The 23,509-nt window shown below is 32.4% G+C and overlaps 1 protein-coding gene across 1 annotated transcript in view; it reads right to left on the bottom strand.

Moving 5' to 3' along the window:
• LOC142329942 (glycine receptor subunit alpha-2-like) overlaps positions 1-17,641 on the bottom strand; it is a gene marked incomplete at its 5' end in the record, with an annotated part of 440,959 nt that extends 423,318 nt beyond the window's left edge. Inside the window, one exon of the mRNA XM_075374909.1 lies at positions 17,616-17,641. Coding sequence (XP_075231024.1) covers positions 17,616-17,641 — 26 coding nt within the window. The remainder of the gene's footprint in view (positions 1-17,615) is intronic.
• Positions 17,642-23,509: the final 5,868 nt, after the last annotated feature.

Genomic DNA, 23,509 nt, shown 5'->3' with positions numbered 1-23,509 from the left:
ATTAATTTAATTTATTTATCCGAACTTGTGATATACATTTTTATATAAAAATAACAAAATGGTGGGCAGGGGAAAAATGAAAGAGAAATTGCCATTTTTTCTAAGGATATTTTTTGTTTAGTTTTACAGGTTGAATTCGAAAAAGTATAGCCAGCCCACCATTTTAGAAACACTCTGTATAGTAGTATGAAAATTAAATATTTACAGATATTCATTAAAGAAATATAAATTAGTCATTTTACTTCATTATATTTCTGTTGTCATGGTCATAGAAATATAATAGAGTAAAAGGATTAATCTTTGTTTATTTAATGAATATCTTTAATTCATAAGGGCTAGGACCTCAATCAATGGATTAAAACCTTCCCTGAGATAACAGAAATGTATCCTAAATATTTCAAAGCAATCAATCAGTCGGTTAGTTCTCGCGTGACGCTGTTGCAAATAAATAAAAAGATAAATTTTTGCATTTATATACAACATAGAGATAAATAATGGCATAATAGAAACATTTAGTATGCACTATGAATACACTGGTAAACCACTGATAAAATTTCGTAAATACAGTATGAGAGACACAGACAACAACAGATCTTTTATGAGCGGTAGCGGAACGCAAAAATAAAAACATGCATCACTCAATATTACAAGAGTTCTACTACAGACTTCAATAGTAAACATCGAAGAAACTCCTTTTTTGAATAGAAACTGACATAATTATATTTAACCGATTTAGATCCTAACTGTTTTCAAAATATTAGTGACATTTAATTTAATATAGCAACTGTACTCAGTCGGGGAGAGTGTCCTTTTACTCTCGAAGGAGGCGTCCCCCACCCGCCGGCTATACGTCCGGCACGGCAGGTTGGCCTCCCCGGTATCGGATCTTTTGTTTTATATTGCCTGCCTCTAATCCCCCGCTTTAGAGCCAAGGTCCGGCTATGCCGTCCCCCAGCGCCTCAGCAGGGAACCGGGACTCGGTCTTTACGCCTTTGGCCTCTAATCGACAGCGCCGACCCCACAAAGAGCCTAGGCTCCCGCAGGGACGACCCCGCCGACCGGGACTTGGTCTTTTATTTTAACCCAAACTCAAACTCCCCTGGAGTTCACCCCCTTCTCAGGTACCCGCACACCAAGGCGTACGGGCCCTCCATGGAGTGACTGTCCGCCCTACCCTACTGTTTATACTCCCTAGAGCTTAGGGTGTTTATTCTTAGAGCTTAGGGTGATATAAATTGAAGGATGTGGTGCAACCATGATGTCAAAACAGAAACTATGTTTAATAAATTTGTTAGAGTAGATCACAAAACTTAAGTAATATATATTAAATTTTAATGCATGCTGCTGCCAACATTAACATTATAAAATTATGTTTGCCATAGTCAATGCTACTTCAAAAATTTATTTAACAAATTAAATAAATTTAATGATTAAGGTCTTTAAAAGCAGTCATAAGCCATTCTTAACCCATTCGCAAACCACACCAAAACTTAAATCGGAGACAAATAAGAATTATTTTTTTTATGATGGACTCGATTATGAATCCAGGAGGATCCTGGATCCTCCTTTTAAGCAATTAGGCTTATTAGGCATTAGACGCATTATCAACTACTAGATCCTTCTATAAGCATTTGTTATTTACCAGATTACACTAAGGATGCAGTGACTTCACAAATCCTTGTATTCTCTACCTGGATCTCATCTATACCCATAAAATCCAGAATTATGAAGAAGGGATCAAAGATAAGGAAAAAAGTGAACGGTGAGAAAGGACGGTGTGATCTAAAAGGAACCACAGTTCAAGAAATGTAAGCGGTAATTACCTCAGCAGGGAATGATTATAATCATTCCTTGATATTAAAGTTTGAGTACACCATTTAAAAATTTGTTGAAATAAAAAATATAAATAAATGTTAAATATTTTCTTAAGATTAGCTACAAAAACAAAACTAAAACTAAAATAATTTAAACACTTTTAACGGAATAAGACACACTAAACACTAAAAACAGAGCATACAACTCAAAAATACTAAAAAATAATAGAAAAATTAAAATAAACCAAAGGAATTGAAGTAATATTAAATTTATTTGTAAAAATATTTACCTTCTAAATAAAATAGGATGAAATCAAGAAGCTTCTATTTGTAAATCAAGTCCTAATAAACCGATTATTAAAACTACGAGTTGAATTAATAATATTTTTCCAGGATAAACAGATGCCATTTTCAATGTTTTTACAGAATAATGATTATACGTTATTGTTGGCTTACTTAGCTTATATATTTCCGCATTTAAACGACTTAAATGTGAATTTGCAAGGACGTGATAAAAACATTTTATTAAACGCTCTTCATCATATAGAACTAATAAGATGTAGACACTCCCAGAACAAATAATAACAAATTGTGAAATTTTCAACGAAATCGATTAAGTAGTTTTTGAATTATTAGGGCCCACACAAAACGAAAATTATCTTTTATTTATATAGATTTAAGCAACTTGGAAACAATTAAAATCAATCTCAATTAATTATGTAAACAGTAAAAAGAAAATATCCTCAGGTAAGGATATAAACAAACAAATGTAAAATATTAAAATACCAAAGGTAACAAAAAACCGTACTGAACATAGCAAGTCGTAAAAATTTGAAATCATAGAACTATTTTAGATCATTAAATCAACAAATCTAGCGGAAATTCTTTACAATAAATAAAAGGTAAAGGAATTTAAGTCAAATAAATTACGGGATTTAAGCCAATTTTAAAACAAATTTTCTTTCAATTATATCGTCGAAACATCAATAATACAACAGTAATAAGTATAGATGTGAGAGAAAGAGCATTCAAAAATATATATCTTTTTGTTACGCGTTATTTACTCTATTTCAAATAAAGTGTTACTCCTGCTTTAACATTTTTCTTTTAATACCCTCCCAACAAATCACCATTAAGTGCACTTCGTTACTTCCCTTTATCGTGGAAAAACTTTTCAATCACTCCATATTATTAGTTAACATCCGGTAGAAAGTTTAATGGATGAAATAATCTCATTAAAACTTACTTCCATTAGAAAATTTTCTTTCTTTATAATAAAAATACATGATTGATGAAATTGATTAGGAACTACCAAATTTTGAGGTAAATAGAAATAATTTTGTAACTAGAACATTTTTAAAGAATTAATAAAATCGAATATAAAGATTTATTCAATAATTCTGAATGAATAATTCAAAAATAGTTTTATCATACACTCTAAAGAAATCCGTTTTTTTATTCTATTTAAAAAAACCTTAAGATTTCACAAACAAATCTCAAATCGATCGATAAAAGGTGTGAAAATATGATAAATTTAATAAGATCATCAGTAATAACAGTTTCATAATCGTTTTTACGCACTTATAGAAGCATTATTTAATAGAGAAATTAATCGAACAGAAAAAAACGGGAAAAGACATCACGTTTGTAGTATTAAATCTATCGTATACAGATATTATTATATCCCAGGTCTTAAATAAATTAATAAAATGTAAAGAATTACTTAACATTGACTTACCTCTTAATATGACCATTTAAATAATTAGCTATGCTTACTTTAAAAAGAAAAAACAAAACATTAGTTATATTCTGTTAAAATAATCAAACAAAGAAATATAAAAAATGATTACGTAGTAATAAAAGTTAAAACTAGACTATTATGATATTACACGGATTTGAATACTAGATCGTGGATACCGCCGGTGTTCTTTGGTGGTTGGGTTTCAATTAACCACACATCTCAGGAATGGTCGAACTGAGAATGTACAAGACTACACTTCATTTACACTCATACATATCATCCTCATTCATCCTCTGAAGAATTATCTAAACGGTAGTTACCGGAGGCTAAACAGTAAAGAAAGAAGACTATTATGATAAACATATAGTGAGTGAACAAAAAATACCTACCATTAACTGATTGTAATCGATCAATCTGATCGGTGAATTGCGATTGATCTGTAAACTAACTGGTAATTACCAGTTATTAACTGATGAATATGCTTCTATACAGATGATCCTCTCAAAATATTTAATTCATGTTCTGATTATTTCATTATAATAGTCAGATTTGTAATAATGGAATGGAATGCAAAGTTAGCGGGAGTTTATAGATTCACCCTTCGGATCGCAGAACCTGGACAGAGTCCCTTGCTGCTGGATGATTCAATCGGGCGTGTTTTTTTAAAAGGTTTATTTTAAGTGACGGGTCTAATTTTTCAAGTTTTGTCTTTAGTATTTAGTGTTTTAAAGACGGGTTTAATTGCATTCCAATCCGTTGTTAAACCAGCTTTATCAAACCCATTTTATGGGCCGACCGCGGAAGGCTAGGCTTATGAAACCTGTCCTCCCGACGTAAGTCCCCTTCAGACCGTCCACTGAAGTCCTTTCGGTGCTAACGCTTCATAGGCTAGCAGGAATACGCCACAACGGGGCACTAGCTATATGGAGGGAGGGAGCAATGCGCTCCCTTTTCCGGAGGAGTCGCAATTGCTGATTTATGTTAATTTATATGTAAGTTTTAAAGGAAGGGTTGTGTAGAAGCTCTTCATCCACTTCTGTTATGGCTGCCTTTCAGGACGCATCTCTGCTGGGCTCTGTTCCGGACTCCTGTCCGTGATGTTGGAACGAGTAGAGAGTCTTCCTTCTTCTTCATCTTCTTCTTCCTCTTCTTCTTCCGATGACCTCTTCATTCTTCTTTGGCCTGCACTTTCCGAGAATTGGTAGTAACCGAAGTTACATAGCGTTAACCTTAGTATTCCCAAGGCCCCGAAGGGCTGAACGGGGGAAAGTGCAGGATTCTTCTTTCTTCCATGCTGTCAGCGGCTGCTGGGCAAGTGACTGCTGGACTTGTGACTGCTGGGCTGATGGCTGCTGGGCTCGTTCCCTCATTCTTCTTTCTTGAAAGGAAAGGGAATAGGGAACATACAAATTGGTGATACCTATTCGCGATCGCGGTTTTGGGGCGGCGATTGCCTTTTCAGAAGCAAACAGGAGTTCTTTACTCTACATAATATTAATTTCCAGACACGCGTGTGTCCGGGAAGGGGTTAGACCGCGTGTCCGCAGTGAAGAAAACATTGTTTATTGTGGTGGCTGTGGGTATCTTGGAACAAAAGAAACAGAACACACACACGAAAAAAAAAATTGACTTTTTTTAATTTGGGATGACAGGATTAAAGGAAGGCCGTTTCCCTCTCTATTTCGGTGAGTGCTTAGTCAGAGACCAAGACGACACGACGTCGTTCCACACCCACGTCTCTCCCGTTTCTGAAACAAGAGAAACAAAACACACGCACGAAAAAAAAAGAAAAGAAAAACCGCGTTTTTGCTCTTACCCTCAATATTGATGTGGCAGAGTAGTTCCACGTTTGCGGGGCGGAAGTTGCGTCTGAGAAAAAAAAAAGGGAACCACAACTTACCGCATTTTGTTGTCCTGAGACCGTATAACTCGCTGATTTGTACAGTTTACACTCGAAAACTATTCGTTTCCGACCCCGGAAAGTTTCTGACGCGTTTTTCCGTTTGTGGCTCATGCGATATGGAGGCCCCTAAGCCTGGTTTGTCGATTCTCGGCTCCTGAATCACGGTGGTTCGTCCAGTATGGCGTCGCTTCCTTACAACTGTCGGGGTTGGGTCCTCTCGGCAGATGTCCCGAAGATGACTGTGTTCGGACACAGCCGCTCTCCCGAACAGTCTGCGCGCCTGCGCCACCTCCACCTCGGACACGGATTGCAATCTCGCATCGGATCGGAGAGTGGCGTTCCTGACGAACCACAGAGCTCCAAATATCGTCCGCAACGCAATGTTTTGGACGGCCTCGATCTTCTTTTGAAGCGAGGAGCTCAACACTGCCCCCCCCCCCCATGCCGGGTAAGCATATGTCAGAATCGGCAGTACGTACAGCCGAAAAATAAGTAACTTAGTTGCCAGTGGGTACGGGCTGGCACTGTTCAGCACTGGGTATAGTGAGGCTCTGGCGGCCTTAGCCCTCCGGATCGCATAATTTACATGTTCGCCGAAGGTAAGCCGCCTGTCCAAGACCACCCCCAGGTACTTAACCGTTTTCTCAAAAGGGATTTTCTCCCCTGAGATTTCCAGCTGCCTGGCCGGTTTGCGTGTCTTGTATGTGAACATCACGGCCACCGATTTTTCACCGTTGACCCAGATTCTTCACATATCAAGCCACGGTTCCACTAAGTCCAGTTGCCTTTGGAGCCTCCGGACCGCGTAATCCACATTTGCGGATTCGTAGAAATATGCCGTGTCGTCTACATAAAGGGCCGTTTTGACCCCTTCCGACAGCGGCATATCGTTCACGTACAGAGTGTATAGGAAAGGAGAAAGCACTGCTCCTTGGGGAACTCCAGCGGCTATTTCTCTGGTGGAGGAAATCGTTTCCCCTACGCGCACGACAAAACGTCGGTCTAGCAAATATGACCACATCAGTCTGACATAGCGGTATGGAATTGCCTTTGTAATAATAAAACTGTAAAAAGATGCAAATATAGTAATATTAATAATAATTATTTATTTATTCATTTTGTACAATAGAACAGCCTTTGTATATTGTACGGTGGATACGAAAACTAATATCTGCATATACGTTAACATATATAAATCAATAGCAAGTTTACATGTATATTAATAATAAATGCAAGTTATGAATCTGAGCATAACATAAAATAATAGTAATAAAATACTCCAAAACAATTTTAACAATAATAATTATTATAAATTAAAATACAACAAAAATAATAATTAGAGTTTTCATTATGGTAGTTATCGAGTGATAACTTTAATAATAATTTTAAATATATTTACGTAGTAGTATATCAAATTTCCACATTTACATCTTATCTATCTCCTTCATCCAATTACATTTGTATTATAATTTAATTAGAATTGCTGGTAATTATACAACACTATTAATATACAAATATATGTGCAGGTAAAAATAATCAAAAAAGAAATTTTTATCACTATTAAACATAAGGTTTATAAAAAATAATTTTTTCCCATATAATTATTTCATTATTGTTTATGTATAGAATTTTAGACTAATTTCGTGATCCCCTTTCATATCACCGCGACCACCAGACTGAGAAACGCTGGTCTATTATAATCGTTTGATTCTGATCGGTAATTACTTAGTAGGCTACCACATTGTTTATCCAATCAAAATATTTTGCTTGTTTCTACAAACAGAATGATTAAATTACATTTAAAATACATTAAAGCGCTATAAATAACTGAAAAATTATAATTAATTATAAAAATAAAGAAAAAATTATAGAATGAATAATTTTTTAATGAGGCTTTATTTTTTATTTCATAGCTCTACTTAACTAATAATTACGTCCACCTAAACCATGAAGTACGTATTACAGACACATAAGACGTGAAAGGTATTAATTAAATTTAATTAATTATAAACTAGTGTTACGTGCGCTTAATATTTGAATCGAAAATGATAACGTTAACGTAATAAGCAATACTCATAATAATTTTATTATTAACATGAAACATTCACACATAAGTCACGAAAAGCTTATAGTAATCGCAAAAATTGTATTAAGACATTTAATTTAATTTTATTTAATTTAGAAAATAGAGGCTGCAATTTTTAAGTAATTAATGAAATAAAATGAGTTTACTAAACACAAAATGTTATATTATATTTCGTAAACTTATTCACAACTTCTTAATATAGAAAAAAGCTTACAACACAATTTTAGATTGTTTCTGATGCACACGCACATACACACACAACTTAATTTAAAACACTAATAATAATTATTATTACAATTATAATAATAATAATTTTATTTAAATATAAATATTTTTCGTTTATTTAATTCAATGATTGAATCTAAATCGCGCGCGCATACCGTATTTAATTAGTGCGGGTGCGGCGGTACTATCGGCGACGGTCGGCACTAACTACACTAATGTAATTTCACAACTTACATAGAAAAAATTTCGCTTGTACAGTCGGCAGACTGGTGTAGCCACGAGGCTTAACGTACCAGGTTCTGAGTCGACCGGGAGATCGAGTTCCAGACCCAGCCAGACCGAATTAATTTTTTACAGTTTAAATATTACTCATTTATTTAATTCTACCGCTCACCTGTGACGTCACAACAGAGCAGACGACTACAACAGCCTTTTTTGGGGGTAAGGGTGCGATTTTGAAAAAAGGTTTCTTCGCAAATATTGTTATTTTTTAATTGTTAACAAATGTGCCGAAGAAATATATGACCTTAATTAAGCAAAATCTCGAGATACTGAGAGTGACCTTAATCTAACAGCCTCACCTCCTTAACTTTTTTAAGTTGAAAATGTAATAGCATCAATGCCCCAAATATATAGAAATAATCTGACCAAGTTTGGTCAAAATCGGTCCAGTAGCTCTGAAGTGATTTAGAGGCCAACACCAAACACACACACACACACAAACACACGTATTTACGAACATTAACATCCGGAAAATTTTCATCCGGTTTTTTGGGTTCCGTAGATGTCAAAACGTTAAGATCTAGTAAAAACTTCATACGCTCCCAGTTGGACCGATTACAATACTTTCCCTACTAAACCTATAGCTGTGCTATAGCGCTATCTAGATGGGAAAGTAAAAGAATAAAAAAATTGCATCTTACATACATTAGCATCAAGAGATTCCGTAAACCTGCGTCCTCATTTGTTGGAATAATAATCGTAACAATATTATTCTTTCTTAAATTGGCAGCATTAGTGACGTCACAATATGCCACTTGTCCTGTTGTGTTTCTCCTCACAATCAATACCCAAAATTATAAGCTATCATCTATTGCAACAAATGAGAACGAAAATTGTGTGCGCTTCAAGTGTTAATAAAAATAAATTTAAAACAAATCTATTGACGAAATATCTCACAAGTTAGAATTATACAAGTTTCTATAATATTTAAAACAACAATTTGAAGGTACATTGTTTTTGTCAACTCATTGTTTCAAAAAATCTATTAATTCATGCTAAAAAGAATAACACAGCGAAATATCGCAGCATTATTGATCATACCGCCTAACTTTAGAGAAACTTATTTCCTCTCTTGTAACCAATTTTGAAAGTAAATTAATTGAAGAACACTGACGATATCATCCCCATAGTTATGAAACAGATGAAGGAGTATTCTAAAAGAATGAAATACAAAAATGTTTCCAAAAACGTTAACGAAAGTTGGTTGCAGCTAAATGAAACTACTTTGAAGGAATTATAATGTAACACGTCTTAATATCCATAATATTTGTAAAATTTACACTTTAGGGGAATTTCTTAACAGTATCTCGTAAAATAAATTACAATTTAATTTATAATTAAATCATTATTTTAAATAAATTAATTTTTTTTAAATCTTTAATTTTTACTTTTTTTTGTACAGGACATTTTTTAATATTTATCACGTGTATTTACTAGTAAAAAAAAAAATGTTAAAAATTACCACACACTATGTGATAAGATTCAAAAATTATGTTTATTTTCATAAAACTCAATAAACATATATAGAAACGAAACATTTTCATGTTGATAAAATAAAACGTTTTAAAAACTTATGAAACTTCAACTTTTATGGAATAAGATTTTCAATTTTGTTCCATTGATATAATTTTTTGGTAAATTAATCATTTACAGGGATAAAATCTTGTAACATCCAACTCCTCCAGAGGTAAAATGGGTCCTCATTTGATGGAGCAGTGTTCATGGGACAACGAGTGAAGAAAACTATAGTTTTATGCTGCTCCGAAGGAGCAACTCCTCCAACACAGATTTTTCTTTTAGGACTCTGATCTATAGGACCAACGGTCTAGCTGATGGTGGAAAAAATGGAATGAATATTTACAGAGTAAAATTTTTTTCACAAAGGTAACTAATTCAGATATTACCAGACTACTATGTTAGGTAGCACATTCTATAACACATGGTTGAATAAAATAGTAGGGTTCTGGCGCGTGATTATTGCTACTCTGTAAGACGTCAATGAGAAACGTGGCGACGTCTAGGCAGCCTCCTTGCCTAGGACACCTTGGCTCGCCTGCACCCAAGAGCGGGGGAGTCGGGGTGCTTCAGATGATGGTACGGAGGACCCTGATGGTATGAGAGGGTGCGTTGAGGGGAAGGACATGCAAAATGCATACCTGGAACCTAGTAGATTAGGGCCGGGAAGGGCTCTCCCCTGTGGAGGGGCATCTCGGCTACCCAGAAGCGGAAGTCGGGTTGTTCCTATGATCCAGGGAAGACCCCCGATGGGGGCCTCTGGGGGGGGACCAAGTCAGGGTGGGACAATCTGCTGCCACGACATTTCGAAGCGATCGAGGTAATGCTTTAAGGATGTACCGGTCGCTCTGGGAGTGTTTAAAAAAAAAAGACGTCAATGAAGTGCTGTCTTGTGTTAAGCATGGCAAATTGAAACAGAGAAAAATGTACTGCAGCACAAACTGATTGTACAACTCACTGCTTTGCATTTCATATCAGTACATTGTGTTAAAGGAGTAGATAAAATTGCAGCGTTCATGCAGAGCAGAGAGCAGTATAGTTAAACACTGATTTAATTTGCATCTGGTTTGTTTTCGGAAAAGTGTCCAAAACAGCAGCATGTTCTATTTGTGCCATCATTATTCTTGGGTATAGATCCTCCCCTGTAAAGGGAACTCATTAATACTTTAGTAATTAATGGCCAAGGGCCAACTTATCAACTATTTTTCAAAAAAATTAAATTAGTTCAGTGTCTTTACACATCCTCACCATATCAATGTTTTGATGCGGGATGTACGACTCCAATAACATATATATTAGAACCTTTCAAGTACCGTCATAAAACTATAAAATATTATTGAAACAAGGTTTTTATTTTATTCAGGGACTTCAAAGTATCAACAAATTCAAATACTCTGATGGACCAATTTTTATTAGTATTTATATTTTCCCTTTACACGTGCCGGAGAAGTATAAATGTATATTCAAGGTTGTACTGAGTACATGAGATTTTACAAGAACGGTAATAAAACCGAGAGAAAATATTATATTAATTACAGATGAAAAGCTTATATTGTTTTCAGTAAAATTAATTAGCGTCAAAATTGATTAATGATAGAATAATTTCATATCAGCGTAATTACCAAAATAATAGATTATTAGATTACACAGCATTTCAATTTCATGCACATTAGTCTAGATTAAAATTCAGTACACATAGACATATATTTAAATTCTAATTTATGCTTATTTAATTGGGTTAAAAATTAATTTAAAAGAAAATTATTATTTTTTTAATTATAATTTAGCACTTTTCACAGTTCCAAAAATTAACACAATTCATATAAAATTGTTGATTTAACAGATACAAAGATTTCAAAAATTAAATTTTTACAGCTCCCGTAAATTTTTACTGCATTAATACTAATTTCACTATAAATAAAATATGTTGTAATACATTTCTTTTAGAACTTTTGTTTTAAGAAGTCCAATTTCATAGCTCGTTTCACATTCAGCATTTTAAAATCTGAAGAAATTTCTCTTGCACCGTCACTTTATAATATAACGGTGGGAGAATGTTTCAGAAAGAAGAAAGAGAGGGAAAATAAAGAAATAAAAATCTAGAAAATACGAAAAAGGAATTCTTTGTAAAAAAGGATTTATAAAAAAAGCATATAAGATGCGGACAATAAAAATTATTACGATTGACCAAATAAAAGGACAGGTCGGGTATTAGTACTGTAGGTCACGCCCTAACCCACCGGGTTGGTCTAGTAGTGAACGCGTCTTCCCAAATCAGCTAATTTGGAAGTCAAGAGTTCCAGCGTTCAAGTCCTAGTAGTTATTTTTACACAAATCTGAATACTAGATCGTGGATACCGGTGTTCTTTGGTGGTTGGATTTCAATTAACCACACATCTCAGAAATGGTCGAACTGAGACTGTATAAGACCACACTTCCTTTACACTCATACATATCATCCTCTGAAGTATTATCTGAAAGGTAATTACCGGAGGATAAACAGGAAAAATAAAAAAAGGTCACGCCCTAGACCTGGAAATATAAATACTGCCGGGGGCCAGGACAGAAACAAAGAAATACCCGCCTGATGTAAGAAAGGTCCAACAGCAAGGGGCTGTTGTCCAGGCTCTGCGATTAGTAGGGGATATATAAATCTTGCACTATCTTTGCGTTCTGTTCCGGAGTGACAATTACAAGTTTCGGTACGGTGCGCGATAAATGCGATCAAGTGTGCCACATCATTCGGAGTAACTGTGCGGTAACAAACGAGTAAAGGGAGCGTCGTGAGAATTTCATTTTGGAAAGAGGTTGCAAACGAGAAGCTGTTAGGCGAGTTCTTTGTAAACAGGAGTCAAAGAAACATTATTTAATTTAATTATAAGTATAAAATAGTTTTCTTTTTAAATATTAAAAGAGAATAATTTATAAATTAAGGAATGTCGATTTTTCGATAGCTCTCTTACTGTTATTTCAGTATTATTTTCTCCTAATTATTATTATAAAGTTTGTAGTTAATCTGAATTGTACTTTGGTATGTATAATAAAATTGCTATTAAATTAATTTGTATAATTTTAATTTCTCCTTATAAATTATGTAAATGTAATAAATTTTATTTTTAAGAAATTTTTACGTGTGCTTTCTCTCAATATTCTTCTCTAACTGTGAGTGCATGACATTACACGTTAAAAAAAAAATTAGAAAAAAAATGCTTTTAAGAAAAACAATCTCTGATGGAGCAATATAAAACGCTGATAGAATTCATACAAAATCTCAACTTTCTTTAATGGTATAACAAAAAGCTATATTAAATCGCTATTTAAATACATTACTGATTGAACACAACAATTTATATAATTCACTTGAAATCTATAAATTCATAACGTATGAAATATCTCGACTAGATCAGCGAAATTTCGTAATTTAGTTTATTTTTACAAAAGAAATAGATATGAGGACATCAATAGAAGATAAAAGCAACTGACAGATTATTGGAAAACAATGATATTTTATGAAATATTATACACTGTGTTTCCTGAAATAAAACGGATACACCAATAAGCGGTCGAGATCAAAGAACTAATTCTGCGGTTATTTTTCACGGTAATTTTTTTTGCTGATATTGGGATTGTGTAATTGAATTATTTTTGCATGAAAACTGAGAGAATTCAACAGAATGGCACATAAATTCAGAATTCTTCGTTTATACAAGTTTTAAGCAATTAATGAATCCAAATGTACGAAGATATAATCGACCGATTATCTAAGTAGAAATTTAAGTACTTTTATCGAATACCGACGCCGCTGATTATTTGTTTAAATACACAATTTATTTATTTTTAATAATGTAGGATGCTTTTTTAAAAATTTCTCAAACGGAAAGGATAAGATAAGAGTAAATTTTTTTATCATAAATTCAACTCGGTATACCTAGCCGCTTACTTAGATTTTGTCCGTGTGAAATCATGAAAGCAGATTTCGTTATGAAACCCACCGAGTTGGTCTAGTGGTGAACGCGTCTTCCCACATCAGCTGATTTGGAAGTCGAGAGTTCCAGCGTTCAAGTCCTAGTAAAGCCAGTTATTTTTACACGGATTTGAATACTAGATCGTGGATACCGGTGTTCTTTGGTGGTTGGGTTTCAATTAACCATACATCTCAGGAATGGTCGAACTGAGAATGTACAAGACTACATACTTCATTTACACTCATACATATCATCCTCTGAAGTATTATCTGAACGGTAGTTACCGGAGTAAACACGAAAAAGAAAGAAAGATTTCATTATGAACCCACCGAGTTAGTCTAGTGGAGAACGCGTCTTCGCAAATCAGCTGATTTCGAAGTCGAGAGTTCTAAGGTTCAAATTCTAGTAAAGACTTTTATACGAATTTGAATACTAGATCGTAGATACCGGTGTTCTTTGGTGCTTGGGTTTCAAGCAACCATACATCTCATAAATGGTCGATCTGAGACTGTACAAGACTACACTTCATTTACACTCATACATATCATCCTCATTCATCCTCTGAAGTAATCCTGATGGTGGTTCCGAAGGGTAAACAAAAAAAAAATTGAGTTCTTGAAACTGCATGGGATCCTACCGTGAACTAAGATATTTGAATATACGTGACGGTACGTAGCTGAAAAATTCGAATGTCAACTTCATGACCGTCATACATCATCTATATAGTTGGGTGTTGAAAATAACAAGCAAGTGTTGCTCGATGTCATCGTGAATCAAAATATGAGTCCGGATATAATTTCATTATATTTCATTATTCGACTGGAATAATTTCATTCAAGAAGTACGTTTCGTTTATATTGAACAGTACATGCAATGTAAAATAAGGGGAAATGGTACGGTCGTCAAAATCGATGAGATGGTATTCTCTAGGCGCAAAAATCATGCTGATCGCGTCTACCAACAACAGTGGGTTTTCGGCTGCATTTGTCGTGAAAACGGCGATTGTTTCGTTGTGTGTAATGGTGACAAATCGATTCAAATTCTACTAAATGCTATCAAAGAACGTTAATGACGGGAGTATATTGTACTAGGATTCCTGGCGAAACCGAGTACTAGAAAGAACAGGATTCCTATATTACACTGTGAATAATTTGCTACCATTTCGTTCGTCCTCATAATGGTGTTCATACTCAAACCATTGAACGCTTGTGTGGGCCGCTGAAATGGTGGAATGAAAAGCTTCAGGAAACAAAGAACACCGGTAACCGCGATCTAATATTTAAATCGGTATAAAAATAACTGTCTTTACTAGGTCTTGAACGCTGGAACTTTCGACTTCCAAATCAGCTGATTTGGGAAGACGCGTTCACAACTAGACCTACCCGGTGGGTTAGAATCAATCCTACCTGGCTGAATTCATGTTTCGGCAAAAATTTCCAAAAAATGCACTGTTTGGAGAAGTACTGCAAGGAATTTCTTTTCTACCCCTCATGAATGATACGGTATGAAATTATTATTTTGTATATATATATATATATATATATATATATATATATTTTATTTCTTCAAGTTACTTAATTATCATTTACGACTAGTGTTAGATAAATAAAAATCTGAGTGGACAACACATGACTTCCTTGTACGCCTATTAAATTGCATATACACTTTTTTTTAAATGAAATGTACATAAAACTTTATTTCATGGATAAGTTCTGATATTTTTTCATATTATTCTTTTTATTGTTATTATTAAATTATATATTATAATTTTTTTTCAACCAGAGATTAATAATTATTAATAAATCAATATATTTAAATTTAAAAAAAATTTAAGAAAAAAAGGAAGATGAAGTCTGATTTGAACCGATGTGCGTTCCCCTAATATCCAAATATTTCATTAATTAAAATTTAATTTGGCTATAACTATGGAACCAATGAAAATAAGTACTACTTCAGATATGTCATTGAAAAAATCTCAATGAGGGCTTATTACTGCACTTAAGAAAAAGTCCAAAATCCAAATATTTTGGATTTTGAGCTTTTTTCGACACTTCTGGTCCAGTCGATTCCAAATCAGAAAAAAAGATGCACAACTAGATGTTACAACAGTCTTAAATCCAAAATTTCAACATCCTACGGCTAATTGTTTTTGAGTAATGTGTGGTACATATGCACATATTACGTACAGACGTCACGCCGAAATTAGTCAAAATGGATTCAGGGATGGTCAAAATTAATATTTCCGTTAAAATCTGAAAACCGAAATTTTTCGCGATCGTAATTTACTTTACTTTACTTCGTACAAAGAAGTAAAAAAAAAAAAAAAAAAAAAAAAATACATAATAATAATAACAATAAGAAAATTATATAAAATAATATGCGTGACAGTTTATGCAGAAATACATTAAGTTTTTTAATTAAAATCGAAAATACTTTTAATTAGTATTTAATTTGAAAGTAGAATACATTTTGAAAAATATTAGTTCAAATATAAAAATATTTTAATTTTTCCCCTTGTTAATTGTGAATTTTGGAGGGAAATTATAGGAGTTTGGACCTTTACAAAATTGAATTTGACCCATACTTGGCCTCGAAAAATATGATTCTAAATTTGGTTGGCTTATGATGTGCGGTATTATTACATTTCATATAAGTAATTTAGAAGAATAGTTAGAATAATTCATTAATTAAATAATAATAATAATTAGAATAATTTAATAATAATTTAGATAAACGAAGGTTTATCTAAATTCTAAGGTGGTGGATCTAAGATGGTGGAGGGGTGAAATTATAGACAGAAGAAATAATATAATATTCTTTTACCTTCACATGTAGAGAATAAATACTTTTTAAACAGCGTAGGAATTTTTTAACTCGGTTCAGTAGTTATTGAAATTACAAAAGAATTAAAGCCTGTAGATAATATTCGTAAAAATAAAAATAAAAAATATTTTTTTTTTAAAGTAGAGGCTATTTTATACAAGTTTGAAAGAATATATAAAATAATTATAAGAATTTTAGAGAAATTTTGTGAAAAACGTAATTTGAAATGGATTCCAGCTGAACAAAGGAACATAATAAAACTTTAAAAACAAATTTTTGAATTGCCGAACAACGACTGTTATGCAGTTATGTAAACGGTTTAGAGTAATAGAAAATGTTGTTTTTTCTAGAGCAAATACGGACAGTCTTTATTTCTCTAAAAACAACAATGGCTTTATGTAGAATCGGACTCTTTAACCTAAGCATCTTCAACCTTTTATCACTTTTGGACCAATATTTCTAACCAGTATTGGTTCGAGATTCACAGTCTTGTCCAAAGAATATTTTAATGAAATATTCAAAAATTTATGTTACTTTTAAGCCGTCATTTTAAGCGAAAATGACATATTTTAATATAGAATACTTTTGAGTTATGAAATAATTTTCTAAATATTGTTACAGCTTTTTTTTGTGTAATTCGTATTGTAAACCTTTCTTGTGCAATAATTAATGAATTAACTCCCATATTATTTGCTTAAAATTGTTTGAGAAAAACTAAGATACACCCCTTTGGCTTAAAAAATTTCTTTAAACTGTTATACACACATACGTACATATATATTTTTGGTTAGGTGAACTAGTTGGGCCCTGAAACGTAAACAATTGCAAAAAACACAAAGCCCCATTTTTGACACGATCACCGTACTTTCCCCTGTATTATAACTATTTTACCTATATTCACACTAAATTCAAGTCTGACGTGTTTACTACTACAGTTTATTTATTACAAACTCGAAAAATAATGAATTAGATTAATTACAGGAAAAGATTGATATCAAGTGTTTTATATTTTAACTTTTTCGCATTTAAAAAGATAGATACATAAATATTTAATAAAAGAAGATAAATTTTTACAACTAATATTTTTGATCCCGCGTGCCACAAAATGTTTAAGATGGAGTAATGGTTGAAGATCTATACTTTAACCTATCTTTACTTAACTGTACAGACACATATAAATAATTTAATAAGGTTTTAAAATACATTCATTAAATTAAATATATTTAAAATTATTTAATATATTACTATATAAATAATTTACCTTATAAGTTCTTTTTCATGTTGACATCACATAAAATGATATTAAACTGTTATTACAAACAACAAAAGTTATACTGTATCTGACGCACTGTTACATTACTGCAAAACAATCAAACGTCTTTAGCAAGAAGACAAGTTAAACACGTTCGTCAGATTAAAACGTTAAACTGTATAGGGCTGGCTGGTTTAGACAGACACACACATACACACAAACAGAAAAAAAACTATGACATCATAACTCATCCCTCTTACCACCCTCTAGTGACTAAAAAATGAAACTACTTATATTGTTAAAATTTCAAACAGTACATATTAAACATAAGAAAGATTTAATTTTTTTAAATCAAATAAACTTATTTACAGATAAAATAATAAAATTACAGAAATCCACGTTTTTAAAATATTAAAATATTTATTATGTATTAAGACTACTTTTTTCATATTGATTTAATTATACTTTATAATTACACAATTATTTTCTTTGTTTTATAGTTGGCACTAAGAATTTTAAATAGCTGTTGAATACGTTTCGTACTGAATTCTCGACGTTTCTGTAACTTTAGGTTGTGTGTGTTTAGGTTATATTCGTTACTTTTATACATTCATAAACATGTTCGTACTGGAAACGTTGCTTTTATGAGTTACGCAATTAATATTGGACATGTAATTATTTCGGTAAGAATGTTTAAATAATTATTGATGTTAATATGATTAGTTAATATTAAAAATATATATACTCTAGTACGACTATTATTAGACACAAATTTCATTGCTATAGAACCATAATGTTTTATGATAAAACATATGGGTTTTTTGTTCATAATTGTTTAATTATTTTTTAAATTTTGTTTTATCATTAATAAAAAAAAAAAAACAATGATACATTTTTAATTTAACAAATTCGATTGTAGGACTTATAATTTGTAATTTTTACACTTTAGATCGTCAACCTTTTCGAAGATTAGATGTACTATGGTGTTACTTAAAAAAAAAAAATCTTTGAAGAATTATATCCTACAAAAAACACTTAGTAGAAAAAATTAAATCTATATCACATTAAATCTTCACCTTTTTTTATTTACAAGTATAAAGCAGAAATTATTTCAATGTATTAAAAAAAAATTATGTAGGAATGACAACAAATTGCAAATAAAACTCCGTATTTAGATCAGTGGTAGTACAACTTACGTTCCATAAATTCATAAATAGATTATTTTAAAAATTTTAATATTTAATTTTTTTAAAAAAAGAGGATTTTTATCTTAAATATTTCAAGTAAAATTATTTTGTTAAAATTTTTTCGGTGATTCTTTTATACAGTGGCCGTTTAAAAAGAAATTGCTTCTTTGGCTGTGAAGTACATCTAAAAATTCTTTTTATAATATTTTACGATACTATCTAATTTAATAATTTAAATTAACAACGGAATTGCAAAACTGTTGCGAAGAAAAAACTAATGCTAAAACACGTCTTTACAGAAAGAATTCAGTATAACTATTGTTCGTATTGGTCTGAACATCTGTGTTTTGTTTTGAATCCACTGAATTTTTCTCTATCAGAAAGCCAACAAGCAGCATTTTTAATGGTTGTTTGAACAACGAAATTTTCCGCGTATGTAGCTATCTAAGTGTCACGTAGAGTGTTTATTCATCTGCATATCAGGAATAGAAGTTTCGAACGTAGATTCATCCCCAATTTCATTATTTTTGTGTTTCAACAAGAAAGATTTGATAATGGATCAAAGACTTATTTTTTTATAAACCAAATAGCGATTTTTTTTATGTGTTAGACTGTCAGCTTATCACGAATAAATTGATAAAACAATGTAAACCTAAAGAGAATTTTCACAGTCGTTTAAGCAAGGCAAACGTTTGCCTATCTCATTCACTTACAGATTCCTGTTTTCCAGAAAATATTGTGTTGATGCCTATTTTAAAAGTATCAAATAATGCGTGTTTATTAGATTTGTTTATTACTTTATTTAAAATAGCTTAGCCTCTGTTTTCTGCGAAAATTTTTTTAACATATATGTAAAAAATAAGTAGTCAAACTTTTAAAAAATTAAAACAAATAATAATTGACTGTTTACTTTCAGTATTACAGTAAAATTAAAATAATAAGGAACGTTGACCGTTAAAAAATTCAAACAAGTTATTTTTCAATCTTATTTACAAATTTTTAAGGTTGATTGAATTATTTTATAGATATATTACATTATTTTTTTAACTCTTTAAATTGGTATTAATTTCCTAGCGTCATACCTCTAGAGTTATGCAGCAAAAATGAATCAGTCAAAAAATGGAGTATTGGATTTTTGCATTTTTCAACGTTTCATGATACAGGGACTCCAAAAAACAAAAAAAGGGTAATATTCGTATATGTGTTTTCGTGTTTGAAGCTTTAATAACTTTTGACTTGATAAACCGATTTTTATGAAATTTGACACACAGACTCGTGTATATAGGACAATTTTTTTGATAAAAGTTTGGGGTCCCAGGGGATGGGAGTAGATAGTTTTTTTGGGATAAATTTTCTCAACGTAACCCCACTTTATATTAAGCTCAGTACATGCGTACATGTTTATCTTAATCTTTTTAACAACATTTTGCCCCAAATTCTCTCCTTTTCCAAAAATCGAAAACGATTTCTTTTTATTTATTGCATATTTTTAACCAAATTTTATTTAGTCTTCCTAAGCATAAAAGAAGTACTACACTTTGATCTTAGCCAAGAGGCCGAGGGGCGGAAACCCAGGGGTGGTTTAGTCGATAGTACGCAGAAACACATACACATTTAATAACTTCTTGCGGAACCTGTTAGCGAGTCCTACACTACTTCGGCGCTCGTAAATGGGGTTCCTCCACCTCTATAACAAAAAAAAATAGTAGTGCAAATGACAAAAAAACGATGAAAGAATATTAGGGGTGGGGGAGCCGCAAACTAAAAAATATCGATTTGTTTTTTTAATTTTTTAAACTTTTTTCATGTTATTTTTCTACTATATAAGAATAAATAACTAATACCAAGAAAATATAACAAATTTGTTGTTAGCTTTTTTACTTTCCCGTCTAGGTAGCGCGTCTAGTAGAGCTGTAGCCCTAGAAGGGAAAGTATTATAATCGATCCAATTTGGGAATATGCGATTTTCACCGGATCTTGACGTTTTGACACTTAAGGAAACCAAAAAACCGGATGGAAATTTTCCGAATGTTAATATTCGTATGTACGTGTGTTCAGTGTTTGCCTATAAATCACCTTATATCTTTCAAAACTACTGGACCGATTTTGACCAAACTTGTTTAAATTACTTCTATATTTTGATACCATTACATTTTTAACTTAAAAGGTCAATGTGGTGAGGCTGTAGAGCAAGGTCACCCTCCGTGTCTTGAGGTTTCGCCTAATTAAGGTGTTATTTTTATTCGGCTCATTTATTAATAATCAAAAGACAAGCAAAAAAAATTTGCAAAATCGCACCCCAATCCCAAAAAAATGCTGTAAACTACTGTTATGTTGTCACGTCACAAGTGAGGGGTGGAATTAAATAAATGAATAATATTTAAAAAAAGTGTAAAAAAATAACTGTGTCTGCTGGATCTCGAACTCGATCGCCCGGTTGACTCGGAACTTGATGCGTTAAGCCTCTCGTCTATACCAGTTTCCTGACTGTACAGGCAAAATTTATTCTACGTAAGTTGTGAAATTACATTAGTTTAGTTAGTGCCGAACGTCGCCGCTAGTAGTGCCATACTCGCACGAATTAAATACGCTATGCGCGCGCGCTTTAGTTAAAATCATTCAATTTAATAAATGAAAAAATATTATATTTAAATATAATGATAAATATTTAAATAATGTTGTCCTGTATGTGTGTATAAGGCGTCCATTAGAAACAACCCAAAGTTACAGGATTTTACTGGAACGCGCCTACGGCCGCGTCCCGGGAAAGTCCTACAACTCCCAAGGAGAATGTCCTACAACTCCCAAGACCGGGACAACAGTGTTGTCAGCTTTTTTTTTTTTTTAAATAAATCACTTTATTGATTTATTTAAAAATAAATTTTAAATTTATTTTAAAATTTATTAAAATTTTAAAATTTTAATATTTTAAAATTAAATTTTAAAATTTAAAATTTAAATTTTAAAATTTAAATTTAATTTAAATTTTTTTATTAAAAAAAATTTTTTTTTTTTTAAATTTTAAATAGTAGTTTATATGTAAGAAATAAAATTTGTTCATGTTTTTCAGTTTTGTTTCTATTTAAAAACGGATCTTACTTAAAAAACTCGCCTCGTAGTAAATAATTATTGCTTAATTACATAGTTTAGTAGATCAGATGGAAATTTTTGAATGTAGTTTTAACGAAAAAATGCCAAAGTTATTTCTGTTGAAATAATTTTATTATTCAGAAGTACAGGGTGTCCCATATAAAACGCAACCGAACATTATATTGGTAGGTATTGAAATAATAAAAAGGCATGTGTAAATGAAAATTTAATTTTTATTATTACCATCCATTACCTTACATTTAGAGTAAATGTTGGAAGTGGCCGCAATCTTCTTGAATAAAAGCTTCAATTCTTTTTACAGAGTTTCTTGCAACTTTTTTCAAAGTTTGTGGCTGGATATTTAATACAGCTTGTTCAATATTGACTTTCAATCGTTCAAGTGTTCGTGGTTTGTTGCTGTAGGCTTTTTCTTTTAGGTAGCCCCGTAGAAAAAAATCTGCCGCAGTCAAATCTGGAGATCTTGGTGGCCACAAGCCTCGACCGATAACACGATTACCAAAGAATTCCTCGACAAAATCAGAAGTTGAACCTGCGTAGTGCGATGTCGCACCGTCATGTTGTAGCCAGCAGTGTCTGTTTTCCTCTTCCAAGAGTGCGATGAACTGAAATAAAATATCCTGATATCGTTCTGCATTAATGGTGTACTCGAAAAAAATAGGACCGATTATTTTCTTCCGCGATATCGCGCACCACACGCCCAACTTCTGCGGGTGTAATTGTTTTTCGTGATAAACGTTGAGATTTTCAGCGCTCCAAATTCTACTATTTTGGCTGTTAACGTAGCCATCCAAATAAAACCGTGCTTTATCTGTGAAAAATAACGAATCCATAACATTAATTCCCTCGCAGAAATCGACGGAACCGTTGACAATATTGTAGCCGTTTTTCTTTGTCGGGCTCAAGAAGTCGATGAACCGTTTGAATGCAATAAGGTCGTAATTGTAATCGTTTGGTTGCCCGATGAACAGTTGATTTAGACAAATTAATTTCAACAGACAAACGTCTGATCGATTTATTTGGCGAGGCGAGTAATCGGTCTTTAATTTCAGTGACTGTATCTGTATTCAATACTGACACAGATCTTTTGTGTTCCTTGTTATTAACAGAACCGGTCTCTCTAAATTTTGCAACTAACCTTAATACTGATGTTTTATTAGGAGCCGGTTTATCTGGGTACTTATGGCGAAACAAATCTTGCACTGCAACCGCTGATTTCGTACTGAAGTACGACTCGACAATGAAAACACGTTCATCTAGCGAAAACACCATCTTGTCTCTAGCAATACACTGAACGTTATGATTGCATTGTTGTTACTATCGGTAGTGTTCTACTGCCACGCTGCGATGTTCAGATGTTGGACGAGTCCATTTCAGTAACGAGTAGGGGAGTAAGCTTGACTTTTGAAATTTCATGGATGAGTGATTGATGGGTTGCGTTTTATATGGGACACCCTGTATATTGAATCTACGAAAGGATGTTCTTAAACATAAATTATTACTGTTTTACAACAGTTTTATTCTATTTTATACTGATAAATACTTTCTATCAATGTATTTATATTTTGTATTACAAAACTTACAAAATTTCTATTATTGTTAAATACT

The sequence above is a fragment of the Lycorma delicatula genome, chromosome 9 (genome assembly GCF_047948215.1).
Source record: "Lycorma delicatula isolate Av1 chromosome 9, ASM4794821v1, whole genome shotgun sequence".
Lineage (NCBI taxonomy): Eukaryota > Metazoa > Arthropoda > Insecta > Hemiptera > Fulgoridae > Lycorma > Lycorma delicatula.
This window is presented reverse-complemented; position numbering and strand designations above follow the sequence as displayed.